General features: G+C 44.3%; 1 protein-coding gene across 6 annotated transcripts in view; it reads right to left on the bottom strand.

Annotated features, from left to right (window-relative positions):
* The window catches only part of NPNT (nephronectin), a 71,065-nt gene extending 53,483 nt beyond the window's left edge, over window positions 1-17,582 (bottom strand). For 3 of the 6 annotated variants that reach the window (XM_040966755.1, XM_040966757.1, XM_040966759.1), the window contains exons 1-2: window positions 17,428-17,498; window positions 15,318-15,418 (exon numbers count right to left, since the gene is read on the bottom strand). In XM_040966755.1, coding sequence (XP_040822689.1) covers window positions 15,318-15,418; window positions 17,428-17,498 — 172 coding nt within the window. Of the gene's footprint in view, window positions 1-2,289; window positions 2,341-15,317; window positions 15,419-17,427 lie in introns of all 6 variants that reach the window. The other 3 variants (XM_040966754.1, XM_040966756.1, XM_040966758.1) reach the window with 2 other exon arrangements.
* Window positions 17,583-18,383: the final 801 nt, after the last annotated feature.

Raw genomic sequence — 18,383 nt, 5'->3', positions numbered from 1 at the left:
ATGAACTGAAGCAAGATCTCCTGCCAAGTGGGGAAATCACCTGGTCTCAAATCTGGTGATTCTGTGCTGCAACACAGAGCCACTGAGCGTTCAACACAGCATGATAGCATGTTTCTTTCGGAATACTGGCAACTATTTCCAAAAACTTTGGAAAACACTTAGAGCAAAACTCAATTCACTTATGTGCTAGATTGAGTCATTGTCAGCAGATTATAAACTCCAAAGTACCATACAATTTCCTTGCATGGAATCGTTACCATGTTTCTGTCGACTTGGGGATAAAGGCTAATTTCCCTTATCTGACATCAAAGACCTCCCACAAGGCAGCCCACTGCACCTCTCTCCAAATATCCTTCGAACATATGCAGGGTTATTGGGTTGAGGGTCTTCTATTTTTCTGGAACGTACCCTTCCCCATGGCTACAGAGGTTGTGATGCATTTTTCTGTCTACCCAAGTGTCCTTCACATAATTTATCCCTCAGGATTAAGCTGGACCATCATAACTCCATCTCTCCAGGTCAGGGATATTGCCCCTAAGATAGCGTCTTGCAAAATCCAATACCAAACACAGCCCTGATTCTGCAGTGTCATTATGTGCGGGCCTTCCACGCTAACACTGAGATGCATGAAGACCCTGGGCTTCATTTTACTGGGATGATGTGTGCAATGGTGGGCCCAGAATAAGGCAGGTGACAATGGTACTCAGGACACAGACATTGAATGACTGCCATCAACTGAACACTAAACCCGTAAATGTTCCCTGATCCTCCCCGGAGGGAGGTCATTCTCCCCCTCAGTTCCATCACCTCTTTTGCCCTCTTTCCTATTTTAGAACCATATCAGGGATAAAAGCCAACTATTTTACCAAGTTGAGCGCCTCAAAAGTAAGGGTCCTTGTTTTAATAATGTTTATATCTTCCCAGCACTTAAGTCAGCTCTCAAATATTTGTCAGATAAATCACAGTAAAACTCTGAAGGCTAAGGTTCTGTAATTCCATTCTGTTTCCTTCTTGTTCCATTATCCAAGTGCAAACATTGCTAGATAATCACAATGGTTCCACTTCTGAGATTTGTGGATGAGTACGATCAGAGAAACGAGGAAGAAATGGTGCAGCTGCACACAGAGTTAGCCAACAAAAGGCTTTATTCAGGAATGCGTTAACAGGACAAAGTGTCTACTTTTGATCAATTATTTACTTCCAAAAATGGGCAGGGTAAATAAAATGTACTTAAAAACATGCTACACACTATATATTCTGAGAAAGACCTTTGTGAAGCACCGCTCCCAGTTCTTCATGTGTATTCTGCCTATTGAGCACGCACTATAGGAGGCAAACTTATGGTAACAATTTTGCAATACAGAATTAAGGAAACTGTGGCTCAGAAAAGCTAGATCTCTAGCTTCTCACAGCTGCAAGTCATAAGAACACAGATCCTGAACCCAGATCAGTTGGTGAGAAAGCACATATTCTCATGTCTACATAGTTCTCCACTAGGCAATCTTGTAAATGTTAATAACCACAAGATACATACATTGGAGTTGATTTTTTTTAGTCTCCTTGAACAAAGAAATTCTTTAACTTTTATAACAAAATCAATTTCCCCCAACATTTTTATTAAAAATCCTACCTTAGAAACATGTTCAGTGACATGTGATGCTATCTTTCATTAATCATCTTAAAAGTACATTGAAAGTACCAATTGCATTTGACATATTTCTCCACTAAAGTATCATTAGATGATTGATGAAATATTATTCACTGCCAAAAATAGTTTAAACAAAAAATCCCTTATGTACCAAAACAACACAATGAATACCAATAGTTGCTACTACAACAGTTTGTATATTTTATATAACAAAAATATTCCTTACCTGAATTGTTCCCATAGAAAATTAGCAAACATGAAACACAATTCCCTTGGGTTAATTATAGGCCGATGTTAGCAATTTCATTTGGTTGACTTTTTAAATATTTGTTTCTTTAAGTATTAAAAATAGAAACTATCCTTTAGGTTAGAATGGAGGTCAGTTTATTAGAGTCATACAATAGGAAAATTACAAACTGAAAGGGGGGGGAAATCTAATGTAATAACTGGATTAAAATTAATTTAGTACAACTGTGAACAGAGTAAGACCATCTTATCGAATAGTTTCCTCACAAAGAAGCAACTCAGAAAGACATCTAAAGTTAAGTTTTGTTTATAGCTTTGTCACATTATCAAGAAGAAGTTATGCCTTTCAAGACATAGATTAGCCAAATATATTTCAAGAAATATGTTCCTCTAACCTTTGAGCTGGCACCTTATTCTGGCTAGTCTCTGCCTTAAGACGTAGAAAGCTGCAAAACAAATGTCCAAAAAAAGAAATTCCAGATCTTTTCTCTGTAAGGAGGCTGGACTTGGGTATTTATCAACTTGTTACATTCCCGGAGACTTACACATATTCAACTTTCAGTGCTTTTCTGAAACAAAAAAAAAGTCTAGGACATGTTTAAAATAGTAATACTTTAGTCACCATTTGTTATTTTAAAACATTTTATAACAAAGATATTAACCAATAATTGAAGTTATGCTATTCTTCAATAGTTCAAGTTCAGACCTTTTTGACATGGTATCTTCCAATCCAAATTTTCACTTTCAGAATATTAATTTTTGGTTCCTAGAGACAGTATCCTTTTATTTCAATGCATGTTGGACAAAATAGCTGTAAAAATTAAACATTTTCATTGATTAGTAACTAGGCTGGTATCTTTAAGTTGGTTATGTCTTCACTTACCTGTTTTGTACAGACTGTATGTTTCCTTTTCTCTCCAACTTTGGAGAGAAAATATTAAGGTTTTGTTGGTTTTTTTTTTTTCTTCCCTTCCACAGCATATTCCTCTGGCATAGCTGCCGTGGTTGTCAATAGCAACAAGAATTACCGTGAAAGCCCAGCCATTTCATTTGAAGATACATAAACAACCTCGCTTGAAGAAAGTAAAGGGAAGAAACTTGAAGCACTATTGGAAATAATGGTCAGAGATGGACCAACCTAGAAAAGCCAGAGGGAAGGGAAGAGATTATTTTCATCCCTTCTGTTTTTGATTTTTGTCTTCATGCTTTAAAGCACAGACCATCCACTATAACTTGCAACTGGGGTCTTTGCAAAATTTTAAGTTAGTTCAACAGAGCCTTCTTTGGGGTTGTATCAAAATAAACACTCTAAGTCCACTATGATTTAGTTGATAACTTAGCAATCGATCCAGAAGGGGTGCTTTGTAGTTTTTGAGGCAACCATTACATTGTTTTCATGTTGGTTAGGTTTACAACAAATCTGCGTTTTTGTTTTTATTGTTGTTGTTAGTCTTAAAAGAACTCACCATATCTTGATGCTGACACATTTCTTAAAATAGAATAATGAATTACATCAGGCACAATCTAAGCAAACAGCTGAAAATAAATCAAAGCATAAATAGCAAATTATATTCTGGATCACATATGAAGGAAAATTGTTCATGATCTGGTTATATGTAAGCAGGAAAAAATATAAAAGGATACCGTTTCTGTAATACTCTTTAATTGCCAATTTTGAATAATCTAGTTTAACAGGAAAAATGATTATTTTAAGCAAAGGTAAAACAACTCAATAAAGAATAGCAAACATCATTATTTTCTAACTCGTTGTATTAGTATCAAGCAGCTGAACAGATCTGTATAATTTATTTTCCTCTTAATTGTATGAATGGGACATGTTTTTCCTCTTTAAAATATCTATTTTAATGTATATAGATTTATTAAGTGTTATGGTGTAAATATGTATACCTGTTAAGACTTCAAAAAACTTTAGCCAGCATCCTATATTTATAAATTTGTACTTTAAAACTATATAAAACCATCTTTTAAATAAGAAACATGTTAATTCTGAAACAAATGACTTCCAGGGAGTTTCTGGGCCTTTTTTCTATTGATGGATCAGGAAATGTTCACAGGATACCATCACTACGAATCTTTGTAAATATGCCAAAAATAAAAGCCCTAGGGGTGTGTGTGTGTGTGTGTGTGTGTGTGTGTGTAAACCCCAGTGTGATTAGCAACTCTTGAAAAATCTACTGATATTTTCCTGACAATCTTCCTCTACATCCATCGTAAAATGGTCACAGTAATAAACGCACACAACACTGCCAGTGAAGCCCCTCCACTGCAGCATGTAACCCCAGAACTCTTTCCTGCAATGTGCCCCAGAACTACCACATCAGTTCACAAGACGGTTCTCTGACAACAGGCAATCTGCTGCATAGAGCTAAAACTAACAGAACATTCCAATTATTTTATGGAACTGCGATCCTTACAAAGCAGAGAAACAGTTTATGGATTTAGAGCCAGCCCTGGACTATGCATATAGCCGAAGAGGACAAGGCGCAAGATCTCTGGGGATGTGAGCCTCATTTTTATCTAAAGGAGTGCCCATCTTCACGTGAGTATCTTTGAAAAAGGTTAGAAAACACCCATATGTCTGAACACGCAAGGCCTTCGGAAAGACACAATAAAAGGTGACAAAGACGGCTGATGTAGTTATTCCTTGCACTTATGACTCAGACTGGAGGCATGTGGCCTAGTCAGCAAGCTGCACAGCAGGACACATGCAGGTCGTCACAGGAAAGAAACACCAGATCTGAGCCAGGAGAGGTCCCCCTGCATGGTGCACTCTTCCCTCCCAATCCAAAACATCAGCTGGAAAAGTTCACTACACCTCCACAGTTTTCATTGTCAAAAAGTTTCTATTCACCCAGCAAACTCTTCACAGGCCACCATCCAGCTCCTCACACTTCCAAAGCCAAAACTCCGAACGACAGACTCCAGGAACAGCATGTTCCCTAGGAATCTGCATGGTCTCTACTTTCAGCATGTTATCTTTGTAAGCATCAGAGAAATGCAAAAATTCACCAGAACTCACAATATGGGAAGACAGAACACTGAACAGTTCTACACATGAACACTTCTCAACTTTATAGATATATTTTGCAAAGGGTACTTATTTTAAAATAACTTTCAAAAAAACCTTAGTTTGAGAATAAAATTATACATCAAAATGCTTTAATTCTTTACATAAAATCACGAGCAAAATTTTCAATTCATCAATGATGTTATAATTAAATTCGAAGGAGAAACCACCTTAAAATTACTGTAATCTATGTGAAACATCAAGAAATATTTATGCAGTCATTTGAACTTTAAACAATTCATCCAGTAGAAACTATTTCTATAGAATTATATGCAATATGAAATCAATTTTAAGGATCCGCAGACATTTAAGAAATACAACTAACATAAGCCATGATTATGTGTTTGCCCTATTAGTGATTAATGGCTTTGCCACTTGCCATGCAAACATTTGGCAGATAATTATCAAGTCCCTATAAAATCTTAACACTGAAATAAAATTGCAAGTACCAAAGGCTTTGGAAAAATATTTTGAATGGCAGGAGTCTTATATTTATTAAGTCTATCCATAAAATTTCTTAACATTGGCAACATACACCATTGACCATTTAGGGACCATCCAGAGGAGCTGGATTTATGAATCTGATTTGTGAAAAATCAAGGTAAGGTCTTTGAAAAGCAATACTGGTTTGACAAAGTAAATATAAATTCAGGAACTCCTAACCATTTTCTCCCTTTGTATACATCACCACAGAGCTTTTCTGTAATGTTGTTTCCTAAAATTTCAGAATATATCAGTAATCTTTATAAAAGGGAGAGTCGACATTTTGGTTCAGCAGGTTAAACCACCTACAATGCTGGTATCCCATATGGTTTCTGGTTGAGCCTCCACTGTTCCACTTCTGATCCAGCTCCCTGCTAATGTATCCGGGAAAGCGGCGAAGGATGGCTTAGGTGCTTGGGTCCCTCTACCCATGTAGGAGACCCAGATAAAGCTTCTGGCTCCTGGCTTCTGCCTGGCTGTTGCAGCAACTTGGGGAGTAAAATAGCAGATGAAAGATGTCTTTCTCTCTCCTCTAACTCCTCTCCCTCCATATCTCTGCCTCTTTCTCTTTAACTCTGGCTTTCAAATAAATAAATAAATAAACATCCTCAAAAAAAAAAAAAAAAAGGATTCCACTAGGACCACAACTGTTCCTTTAATTACGCATCAGTAGTTATTTATAAACTTAAAGAAGTGGTAGTGCATTAAAACAGAAAATGGGCTTGGCAATGTGGCCACTACTTGCCCTATCTGGCACCCTCTCTGCATGCTGTGTCAAGTCTCAGGTGCTCAACTTATGATCCAGCTCCCTGCTAATGTGCCTGGGAAAGCAATGCAAAATGGCCCAAGTCTTTGGTCTCCTGTGCACACATGGGAGACTCTGATGGAATCCCAGGCTCCCAGCTTTGGCCTGACCATTATAGCCTTTGGGGAGTGAATCTGCAAGTGGAAGATGTCTGTCTCTCAATCCCTCTCTCGCTCTCTCAGCCTCCCTCCACAACTTTGTTTTTCAAACTAATCTTTAAAATGTTTCCTTGTATATGGTATTTTTTTTCCTAGCCATTTTTCAGTAACTACATTTTGCATCCAATTTGTTCTGGCAGGTTCCAAAGGATACACAGTCAATCACATTAGGCCTATGTTACTATTATTTTCTCTATTCTCAGTCGGTGATCTTATGGAGAAATTTTCTGGAGCCAAATGATCCTGGCTACATTCGGCCATCATTGAGGATCAATCATCTTTGTTCCCATGAAGAGGCAGAAAACTTTGGCCTTGGCAATACTGATCGAGCTCCCCTGTGATTGACCACAGGGACAGTCCAGACAGGTTAGCTTGTTCAGAATGGTGATCTCTGAGGAAAGTGCTCACACTCTCTCTCTGGGGGCTGGATCCTCACCTGAACTGGTGGGCCCGCAGGATGCTTGTTGAGCCATATCTCATTATTTGGTTTTGTTTGCTTGTCTGAAAGGGGGTTCCCTCTAGGCAAGTGTTCATCAAGGTTTCAGGTTCCAACTAAATATCTTCTGTTATTATACTAATATAGAAAAGAGCATATCTCTGTAACTCTTCCTTTTCTAAATAATGGTGTTGATATAGACACAGAAACTCATTATAGCATAGTCTGTGAAAGTAAAACATCAAAAATCATTCAATGTGCATAAATAAATGGTTACTACATGGCACAATGCATAGCCATTTAAAAATATAAGTCAGGGGACAGTGTGGCATAGCATATTAGCAGGGCCCAGCATAGTAGCCTAGTAGCCTAGCCTTACACATGCTGGGATCCCATATGGGGGCCCAGTTCCTGTTCTGGCTGCTCCAGTCCACATCCCGCTCCCTGCTTGTGGCCTGGGAAAGCAGTAGAGGATGGCCCAAAGCCTTGAGACCCTGCACCCATGTGGGAGACCTGGGAGAAGCTCCTGGCTCCTGGCTTTGGATTGGCTCAGCTGCAGCTGTTGCAGTCACTTGGGGAGTGAATCAGAGGACAGAAGATCTACCTCCTGTCTGTATATCTGACTTTCCAATAAAAAAAATAAATAGGGCCTGACATGGCAGACTAGTGGCTGAACTCCTTGCATTGAATGATACAGGATCCCATTTGGGCACTGGTTTTTGTACCGGCAGCCCAGCTTCCCATCCAGCTCCCTGCTTGTGGCCTGGGAAAGCAGTCAAAGATGGCCCAAAACCCTAGGATCCTGCACCCGTGTGGGAGGCCCAGAAGAAGCTCCTGGATCCTGGCTTCGGATGGGGGCAGCTCTGGCCGTTGCGGCTGCTTAGGAAGTGAATCATCGGACGAAAGATTTTCCTCTGTTTCTCCTCCTCTATGTATATCTGCCTTTCCAATAAAAACAAATAAATCCTTTACATTAATTAATTAATCAATCTTAGAGGAGAAAAAAGTTGCTGTTAGCAATCCCAGCATCCTAAATGGGTGTGAGTTCATATGTTAGTTGCTCTACTTCCAACCCAACTCCCTGTTGGTGGCCTGAGACAAACAGTTGAAGATGATCTAAGTGCTTGGGCCCCTGCTACCCATGTGTAGAAGAACCAGATGAAGCTCTTGGCTCCTGGATGTGGCATGCTCAATCATAACCATCCGGGAACTAGCAGATGGAAGACTTGTCTATCCATGACTTTGATGTTCAAAATAATAAATAACTCCTTGCTAAAATACAACAAGTAACTGCCTTTTAATGAGCTGGTAAGTGCTGGTATCCAACACGCAAATTTTTAGGAAAAAAAAGAATACAGAAAAGCTTATAGTTTGCAGTATAATTTTATAAAACAGGAAAAATGTGAAAATATTTAGAAATCTCTGCAATGATCTTAATGAACACTGGTTACCCATTACGGGTTGCAATTAAGTGTCAGGAAAACAAGGCATGTGCCTAGTGTGTGTGTAGGTACTAAGATGATGGCTAAGGATAAAGACAACAGGAGACCAATGAAGTGTCCAGTCCTTAAAAGACTGTGTGAATCTTCCTTACAGAACAAAAGAATACCACATCTCTAAAACATAGACAACAGAAAGGTGGAAGGTCAAGTTGAGTCCTGTCCATTAGACTAAACTACCCCACCTCCAGTGGCCTCTCATCTGAGGGAAAACATGGCAAATGATAGCAGGTGGCTCTTTGCCCACTTGTCAGCAGGATTTTTATTGAAAAAGAGTAGAGATACTTCAGGGCATCCAAAAAGCAAGCAACAGATTTGACTCGGTCTTCGATGCTCAGAGTCTCCAGCACTTGTTCCCATTGAACTATTCACTTAAGAGACCACTGGCCAAGTGACAAAAATTACAAATGTTTATACTACTTGGCCACATGTGAAAAATGTATCCTGCATAAATACTAAAGCATTTGCCAAACAAGTTTTCTTCAGCATTATTTAAGAACTGTTGGAGGAGGAGGAAGAAGAAAGGAGGACACAGAACATATTGTACGCTTTCATTTGTACAAAACAGGCCATGCACAGGGGCAGGGAGAGATAAGAGCACAGAAATTCACTCATAAAGATATAAAATATTTCAGAAATGTACACAGAAAACTAATAATACTTCCTACTCTGAGAAAGAATATTTGAGGAAATTAGTACACTTTCTCTTAGAAAACAAACCAATATATTTTTTTTCAAGATTAGGGGAAAAACTTCAGAAATGTGCTCCAAATAGGAAGAGGTGAGAGTGCCTATATGTGAGGGTCAGGAAGAGTACTGAACCTTAGGACCCAGAATCCTTTCACTTCCCCATCAAAGCATGGCTTCCGTGATGAACATCTTTTCTTACACAAAGGGTATTGCACAGAGTCACTCAATTCCATCCCACCTCCTCTCATTTAGAAAGCAGAACTGATTCAACCAATTCAAAGTGCACAGAACATGGACTCCACAGATACTACAAGTGAAAAACACCAGTGAAATACGCTGGGCACTGTACTTTCTTACCGGAGGTGGGGGTGAGAGCAGGGAAGAATTGACTTCCACTTTGAGAAAGTTTCAGAAAGTTTCCAAACCAAACACAGTGTGCTTTCTGAGGGCAGCAGTGTCCCCTTGGTGCTGGGGTACAAGCCCACAACAGGCACCATGTCCCTGAGAGGCGTTTAGCAGCTGAACTTGCAGACAGTAGAGAGATGCCCTTTATTTGGCCTTTCCTTCCAGCTTGAAAAGTACTTCGGGAAGGATCTCAGGCAATTAGTGGATCTTAATAGTATTGCGTAAAGGTAAGTTGGAATGAAAGAAAGGAAGGAAAGAACTGAGTGATTTCTGTGAAACTTAACTTTGAAGATTACACATTCTCAAAAATGACTTGTTTGCAAAGATCAAGCTTCTTTAACATTGACTTTCCTTTGGAATATGCATTCCAAGACCACTTGAAGTTACCCAAAGTACATGGTGTTCTTAAACAGCCTTTCAAGCAAAGTGGTCGTTCAATCATCTTAACCAAAAACTTCACTTCCTAAGGATCTGCGGGTTTGAGTTTAGTGCCAATGAAATTATGAAATCATTTACTGCATTTTTTATTCCTAAAGGAAAATGATCAGGTTCTGCATTCTCATCCCAAAATAAGGGGAGGAAGCTAATAAACGTAGGGTAATAAAGCATACGCATTCCATTAAGCTCCTGCCGGAAACCTGCCAGCAATCTTCAATACGGCACCCGTTGAAGTCTCCTGATCTAGCTCCCTGCTAATGGGTTTGGAAATGAAGTAAAGGATTGTACAAGTGCTTGAGCCCCTGTACCCACATGGGAGAATCAGATGAACCTCTGGTTCCTGGAAGTGAATCAGGATATGGAAGGTCTAATTTTCAAATAATTAAATAAATCTTAGAAAAGAACCCAAAGTTTTCACTTTCCATAACAATTGCACAGTCATCACTTTTACTGGCTTTAGGGAAGATGGAGAAGGAAATACGATTCAGAACTAACAAAGCAATAGAAGTGTAAGTTTTTTCTATCTTTCCAGTATCCTCAGGAGAAACTAACATCTGCATTTTCCCCAGTATTAAAGAATAAAGGATAGGGCCGGCACAATAGCCTAGCGGCTAAAGTCCTCGCCTTACACATGCTGGGATCCCGTATGGGCGCCAGCTCTAATCCCAGCGGCCCTGCTTCCCATCCTGCTTCCTTTTTGTGGCCTGGAAAAGCAGTTGAGAACAGCCCAAAGCTTTGGGACCCTGTACCTATATGGGAGACCTAGAAGAAGCTCCAGGCTCCTGGCTTCGGATCAGCTCAGCTCCAGCTGTTGCGGCCGCTTGGGGAGAGAATCAGCAGACTGAAGATCTTCCTCTCTGTCTCTCCTCCTCTCTGCACATCTAACTTTCCAATAAAAATAAATAAATCTTAAAAAAAATAAAGGATATCAAGCCATCCTAATTCACACTGTTACCTCCAAAAGCCACAAGCTGCTCACTAACCACTAACTGACCAGCAGCCAAAACCCTGTGAAACTTTATAGCAAATCCAGGAACTAGCTTGAGTTTTTCTTCACAAACTCTATGAGTACTTTCAAAAAGGATATAAAAAAGCCAATTCTCCAATTAAAAATAGGCAATCTTGCAGGAATAAAATATTTGGATCCTATAAATTCTCTTTTCATTAACAATGTTCTTGCCATAGTAAAGCTCCACCAGACCTTGACAATCTGCTTGTAAAACAGAAAAATCACATCTGGAAAATATGAGTTTAGCTGGTCAGGTACAAAGGCCAGGACTTGAACTCAAATTCCTAAATCATCTAGTGCTTTACTTAAGAGATATTGCTACAAATTTTTGTTAAATTAAGTCAGACACACTCTGATCAATCTGTTTGGAAGTCTATGCTTGGTAGGAGTAGGAAAAGTTAATACAATTAAAGTGAAATGTGCCAATAAGGATGATGGAAGAGTTAGGGAACAGAATAATTACATGGAAAGCCACAGAAATATTTTGGGACAATTTCTGAGTCTGATTAAAGTCCTATGTGCTGGAAACACAAAACCATCAGCGTGTAAACATTAGAAATCTTCACTTGACAATACAGAGCCATATCAATATTCATTCAAAACTCAAGACGATTAGAAAATCAAATTCTGAATTTTCAATATGCTGGGTGTCTATTTATAGGTCAGGAACACAAAACAATCAAAGACTAGAAAGAAGCCAAGGATATGACCGACAAAAGAAATATGAAAACAAAACCTGCCTATTTCTGGAACGGGCCATGCTTTCCCAGCAGGAGAGGAATGTTAGCACTGAACGTTGTGTGGAACAGGCAGGAGACAGGAGGGCACCCTTTCAGGGAACATCTTCAGCTATCCTTCCTTAAAGAGACGACAGTAACACATCCTGGCTGATGATGGCTTCATGGCTCGAGCCATGAGAAGTGGCAGTCTGGCAACCCAGCCGTCTGTCTGGCTAGTTACTCTCTCCAAGCAAGATCATGAAGGGCAGCAATTGAAAAGGAAGCATGGCAGGTTCTGTGTAGTACGTATGCTGGAGTCATGTAAATTTGGGTCAGAACATTTCATAGATGCTCAACATATGAAACAGACCCTTACCCACACATTGCTGCACCAGGTCAGGGTATAGGTCTGATTAATATAACCAGGCTGCCACCTGCTCCTGCTTGAACACCCACCTCGTAAAACAAGAACGAGGAGGCTCTGTGCCCAGGCGGGAACCACTGCCTCTCATGTGGCTGCGTGGGGCACGTTTGACAACCAGGGAGCAAGCTCCTCATGGACAAAACCTCAGAGATGAGGTCAGGGTCAGAGAAGCAAAGATACTTTCCACATTAAATTTCCTAGAAGCTCTTTAGAATTTTGATGGGCAGCCCATTCCTAGATCTAACTGTTAAACAATAATCAGACAATTTCCTTGAATGTGTGCAGTGGTCAAGCTTTTAATTTCATAAAGTCTGTCCTTTTAAAAAGACTCAGGTGTTTTCAGAGATCCTCCCAGAATTCCCATAAAGCTCTTTTGTTGCCTTTCCACTCCTTCCGACTGACCTCTGCCCCCCACATTCCTCTACCTGTTTATATCCAAACAAACACAGACAGACTGGGAGCAAGTGAGAAGCTGGGAAACAAGACGCGCATGAGGAATCATCCATCTTTAGCTCACTGTTATCATCTTGCTATCTTCAATGTGAATGGGAAAGAACCATTTGGCTTCTTTCATCTCGAAGGGAATTTTGTTTGACTGCAACACAGAGGACCTCTATTTTGGCAACATAAATATGAAAAGCATTCACATGATGCCTAGTGAACAGAGAGGCTGGCGGCTCTCGCAGGCTTCCTCCTACACCTTTGGCTGTAGCAATGTTCCTTTATATTCCTTTAATTTTATCAAACCTATATACACTGTGTGATGAATAGTCTGACATTAGGGTTTGCTGCTGTGCTGTAACAAGCTGTTTCTGTCTAGGCCACCAGCATTAACACATGGGCACAGGTTCGAGCCCCAGCTGCTCTATTTCTGTTCCGCCTCTCTGCTAATGCACCTGGAAAAATAGTAGAAGGCGGCCCAAATCGTTGGGCCCCTGTACCCACATGGGAGCCCCAAAGAAGGCGTTAGACTGGCTCAGTTCCAGCCATTCCAACCATCCGAGGAGTGAAGCAGCAGATAGAAGATTAATCTGCCTTTAATCTGTTAATAAATCTACTTTTAATCTGTTCATTAATGTCTATTAATCTACCTTTCAAAAAACGTTGTTTTAAAAATTGTAACTCACTTTTTAGCCTCGCTTAGGTCCTCTGAGAGATATATTCTTTTAGAGGTGAGAAACAAAGCAGAGGAGCTAAATGACTAGCCCGGAGTCACACAGCCAGGAAGAGATGAAACTGGAATTTAACTCCAGTCTAACTCCAGCATCCATGTTCCCTTCCAGAAAGCTACCTGCTAAACTTTCACCAAATAAACTGTAACTTCTACAAAATCGCTCTACACAGTTTTTAACAACATTACCATTCAATAACTTAAGTCATGTCTAGCTGCAGCATCCTCACATTCTGTAGGACTAAGAATGAACAAATAAATGTTATCATATACCATATTTGGCCCCTTTGGGAAAACAAAATGAAAACGTAATAAAGTAGTGTCTATTCCTGCGTATGTGGGATTTAGTAATGTCAGAGCAACTTTCAAAGGTCTCTGCACTCATCCAAATGCAGAATCACCAACTAGGTACACACCGGATAAAACTTAATGACGTGGTACACAGAAGTAGAGAGCCCTCAGAGATGCTGCCCGGGGAATCCCGCATTGCATGAGTCTCCGAGTTCTGCTCTCAGCACAGCTGCCAGGTGGCACATGTGCCCAAGTCTCCACCTTCGGGAAAGGTGTGGTCACTGCTGCCAGGGCATCATGCCAAGGCAGACTGTGCCAGGGTGGAGGGCTGGGACTCTGCATACCTTAAAGCACTTGAGCATTCAGTTGGGGAGATCGCAGTAGATTAAAGCAGCAAGCCGGAGGAAACTGCCTCCATTCCTGCAAAGGAATCTTCCAGGTCTCATTTGGGAGGGGTATAAACACATGCTCAGGCAGGAACAGGGTCCTGGCCCTACAGCCAGAGCCTGGGGCCTCCTCCTCTGTCCTGCCATGGCCTCTCACAGGGCGCAGCCTGTAGACACTGCGGTGACACTGGCCAAAGCCTAAGTCATAGCAGGAGCTCATTCTTCAGTCTCACCATCTCTCCTGAACAATGCACGTTGACTGCATTAACCAACGTGGAAGAGTAGTTCTGCCCTGCCGTTTTGGTTTTACTGCACACTGGAGCTGCCCACATCCTCCTCCTGGGGATGGCAAGAGCCCAGCTAGGAAAAGGAGCTAGCGCAGCCTCGCTCAGCAGCGGGCCACCAAACCTTCACTGAATCTCCCCATGCCAGCCGGAGCCAGGGATGACAGCCTGTGCATGCAGTTCCAGGCAACCTGGAACTGTCCCTCTTCCTCCTTCATGAGGCTTAGGAGAAACAGCACAGGCCTCTTCCAAAGTTACACAGCTGAGAGAACATCTAACTTTCCAGAACCTGAATGTATCTGACTCCTCATCCTGCCACCCCCGCTCAAAGGCAGGCTCCCCACTGTCAGCTTTCACCTTCCTGCCTGTTCTTAGTCCTCCAGCCCTTTCCACCTTAGTGATTAAGCCAAGTACCCCAAGGTAGAACTCAACTGAACTCCTACTAGCTCATCAGTTCCCACCTAGCCCAGGAAAGACACTCTGGAAATGGACTTGATCACTGGAGGGTTTTTTTTTAAGTCTTTATTTTCTTTTTATTTATTTTTTTTCTTTTAGCAAAAAGACTGTGCTAAAATATTATAAGCCATGAAAATGTAGGAAACAAATATCTTAAATATCTCAAGTTTCTGTGATGAGGTTCTGAATGTTCATGTCCAAAAATCCATTTGTGATCATGAACAATACAAAACTCAGTCTTCTGACAGGGCTCTCATTACACATGGTTGATCACTTACAGAACGTGCAAATGACTCTCTTTGCAATGATTTTGCTTTGGTTATACTGGGTGATCTATTTAGAACAATGTCAATTCTATTTCACTTTAAGAAAAAGATTTACACATGGGCCACTTTACACAACACCCATGGTGTAGATTTTCCAAGTATTCTCAGGCTTAGAGTTTATTTTGTGTAAATACAGTCTAGACCTACTATCTAACTCCCATCTCAGCCTGCAGCTAAACAAGGGAATAGGCCTAATGAGAACCCACCAACATTCCTGGTGGCTCTCTGGGAATGACAAGGCTGGCACTATCGTGCCACACGGGAAGTCAGGGATTGCACACCCTGTGCGGTACACTCTGGTGTGTTGTGAGAAGCCGTGATTCAGAGACGTGAGGGCCCCAGGTCTGATACTCACGTTGACAGTGTCCCCAGGACTGGCGAGCCCAGCCCCAGCAGCAGTCAATCCTGCCGCCATAGCGGCACAGGCCGATGGAGGACACTAGCTGCCGCGGCCACCTACCGAACAAAGAGATTTGATGTAAATACAGGTACTCTGGAGAGGAAAAATAATATCCTCTTTGCTGTTTTTAAGCAGCACTTTCAGATCGCGCCCAGCAATGTTCCACAAATGCCTGTGTTGTGCCTGCCCAACGGAAGGCTCAAACTCCTTCACAGAAACAACTGCGCTGGGATCTAATTTCTGATTTCACATAGTTACACAGATACACCCTCATCACACAGCGGTAGGGACAGGAGGAGAGGGGACCATTCTGTCCTAATGAGAAACGGTAGCAGCTACAGCCAAGAATTCACAAGGGTGTCACTCACAGAATGGGTTCCGGAGCCTGAAAAAAACCCTCCTGAGTCCTCAAAGACCCACACCTGTTACTGGGGAATTCGGGGAGGGGTTGGAGGAGGGGCAGTGTGTGCAATTCATCACGCACTGAAAGGTATTAAATAGCACAAGAGCTGTCAGAGCAGAAAGAAAAAACAGTCAGCCTCATGTACAGGTTGGATTGGGAAAGGGGCAGGAGGAGGGTCCTCAAAACACAATGAAATGAAGCTCTTTTAGAAATGTAACTTTGGCAGACAAAGCCTCCCAGGAAAAAAAAAAAATGTGCTAGAAAAATAGAAACCTAAATAAAGCCCAAGAGAGCTCAAAGTGTAGCTGACATCTCCAAAGGGGTGCTGTGTGTGTCACAAACTTGCCTGCACCAATGCAGCACACCGGAAGTGTGGAATTTCAAGGTACGGAGACCCTAGATTCCACTCTCCCACACTGGGTAAGCTGTTTCCTGGCTTTGATTCGCCCCTCAATGATTTCCCCACTCCACCCCCTCCCCCAAAGATCCGTGTTGTCATTGGCGGCTCCAGACATCTGCTTAAAGCTACATGAAAAGCGCACGCCAAACGCTTGCTGTGTTTGTTCTGACTGCGCGTGCAAGAAATGCACAATATGCCCAGATGTGGGCAAAGAATGGCTTTAAAGAGGAGGTGTAGCCTGGGGCGGCGGCCCGAGTTTTCTAAAACTGTACTCAATTCGCATTTCCTTTACCTACCCAGGCCCAAAGAACAAAATCACCCCCAACTCCCCATTTCCTGGGTCCAGGTGGTAAACAAGTGGGGGGGGCGCTGCCCCCTCTGCGCTCCGCCGGGTCTGGGCCGGTCCCCTCCAGGTAGAAGGCAAGCAATCAGTCGTGGCATTGATTCGTTCCAAGATAGCACGTGAAGGGCTGGCTGCGGAGAGGCGGGACGCTGACGGCGGCGTCCGGGCGGCGGGGTGGCCCGTGCGGAGTAGCCGCTCCTGGCCGCAGCTCGTGGCGCGCCGGGCCGGGAGACTCTGGGCGGCAGCCGCGCGCGGGCAGGCGTCGGGCCCGCCTCCAGACCCACCTTCGCGCTCAGTCAGTCACTCACACACGCGGCGCCCCGGAGCCGACCCAGCGGCGGGAGCGGGCAGTCCGGAGCCGGGAGCGGATGGCTGCGCCAGGGCCACCGGAGTGGCGGTGGCGGCGACGCGGCCCGGGGCTGTCGGGACCTGTCAGAGCACGCCGCAGCAGGGCGGGCGATTTCTCTCTAGCTTCTTTACCGGCACACACACACACACACCCCACACACACACACACACACACGGCGCCACTCGTCTTTATTTTGAGGCCTCCAGCCAGGAGACCCAGGCGGTAGGAGAGAAGGTCTCTCCTGGTTAGCCCCAGCCGTTTGCTCGCTTCCTCCCTCTCTGTGAGGAGCCCTGACAGCTCCCACTCCCCGCCCCGTCGCTTAAGTTACCCCACGGAAGAGAGGTCTACATCAAGAGTCGGGGGGTCGTGGCCAGGGAGTGTCCCCCCACGAATGGCCTCTGCGCCCTCGGGACAGAGTTCCCCGCGCGCGTTGCCGGAGGTCGCGCGCTCCCGGCGGGGCAACGCCTCTGGGACCCCGTAACCCTGCGTGGAGAGCGACTCAGGAGAAGCGGGGCGGGGATGAAAGGAGAGCGGGAAGGAGGAGAGGGCGCCCCCCGAGACCTTACTCACCTCCCGTCGAAGTCGGCGGCCGCCTGCAGGGCGAGCGTGGACAGCAGCACCAGCGCCAGCGGGAAGTCCATGCTGGCCGGCGAGCCCCCGGGCGAGAGCGCGGCTGCGAGCGAGCGGGGACAGGTTGGGTGCTGCGCGCGGCGGAGAGCCGCGCCCGCCTCCTCGGCTCGGCGGAGGGGCGGCGGGTCCCGGGATGAGCCCTCTGCGGCCCGCCGCGGCTAACGCAGCCACTCCGGGAGCGAGAGGCTCTGCAGCCCGCAGCCCGAGCAAGGTCTGCGGCGCGCCGCCGGGAGTCCCCTCCGCCACCCTCCGCGCGAGGGGAGGCGCTGCCGGGGTAGGTGGGGGGCAGAGCTGCGCCGCCCGCGGGGAGGGGCGCCGGGCCCGGCTGGGGGGCGCGTGTGCCCGCCCCGCCGCCCTCCAGGCCCGGGCGAGCGCCTCCACGGGCAGCCGGCTCCTCCCGGGGGCCCCAGCGGGGCGGGCGCTCAGCGGAGACCAGCCAAGTGGGGGGGGGGGGTGAGCCTTGGGCTGAGGAAAAGTTCCAAGCTTTTGACCTGGGAAAGGGAAAGCAGCAGCTGGGTGTTCAACAGGAAAGAGCGAGCGAGGAAGCCGAGGGGCCCGTGGCAAAAGGTGCGCCTTCGGCCGGCTCCGCCCCGCCCGAACAGGTGGTGGCTAGCGCCCGGCTCTCCCCCTCAGCTGGAGACGCCCAGGACTGGAGGAGTTTGTGGGGCTGGAGCTGAGCAGGGTCTGCGAAGTGGTAAAACCACGGCAGGACTTGGACAGATTAGCAAAGGCAAACTCGGCGCGTTTGTTTCTCCCCGCAGGATTGGCATAAGCAGGGAGTTGGGTTTGTTTTGTAACCAATGGAAAGAAAAGTCTAGTGGAGTTGCAAACAAGAAACGTGCAGACGGTTGCACAGTCAGCCAGCTCCACTCAGCGCTAGGGACGGCTGCATGGCG

The sequence above is a fragment of the Ochotona curzoniae genome, unplaced genomic scaffold, assembly GCF_017591425.1.
Source record: "Ochotona curzoniae isolate NIBS_2020 unplaced genomic scaffold, NIBS_Ocur_1.0 scaffold_4506, whole genome shotgun sequence".
Taxonomy (NCBI): Eukaryota; Metazoa; Chordata; class Mammalia; order Lagomorpha; family Ochotonidae; genus Ochotona; species Ochotona curzoniae.
Note: the sequence above shows the minus strand (reverse complement) of the source record. Positions and strands in the feature narration are given on the sequence as shown.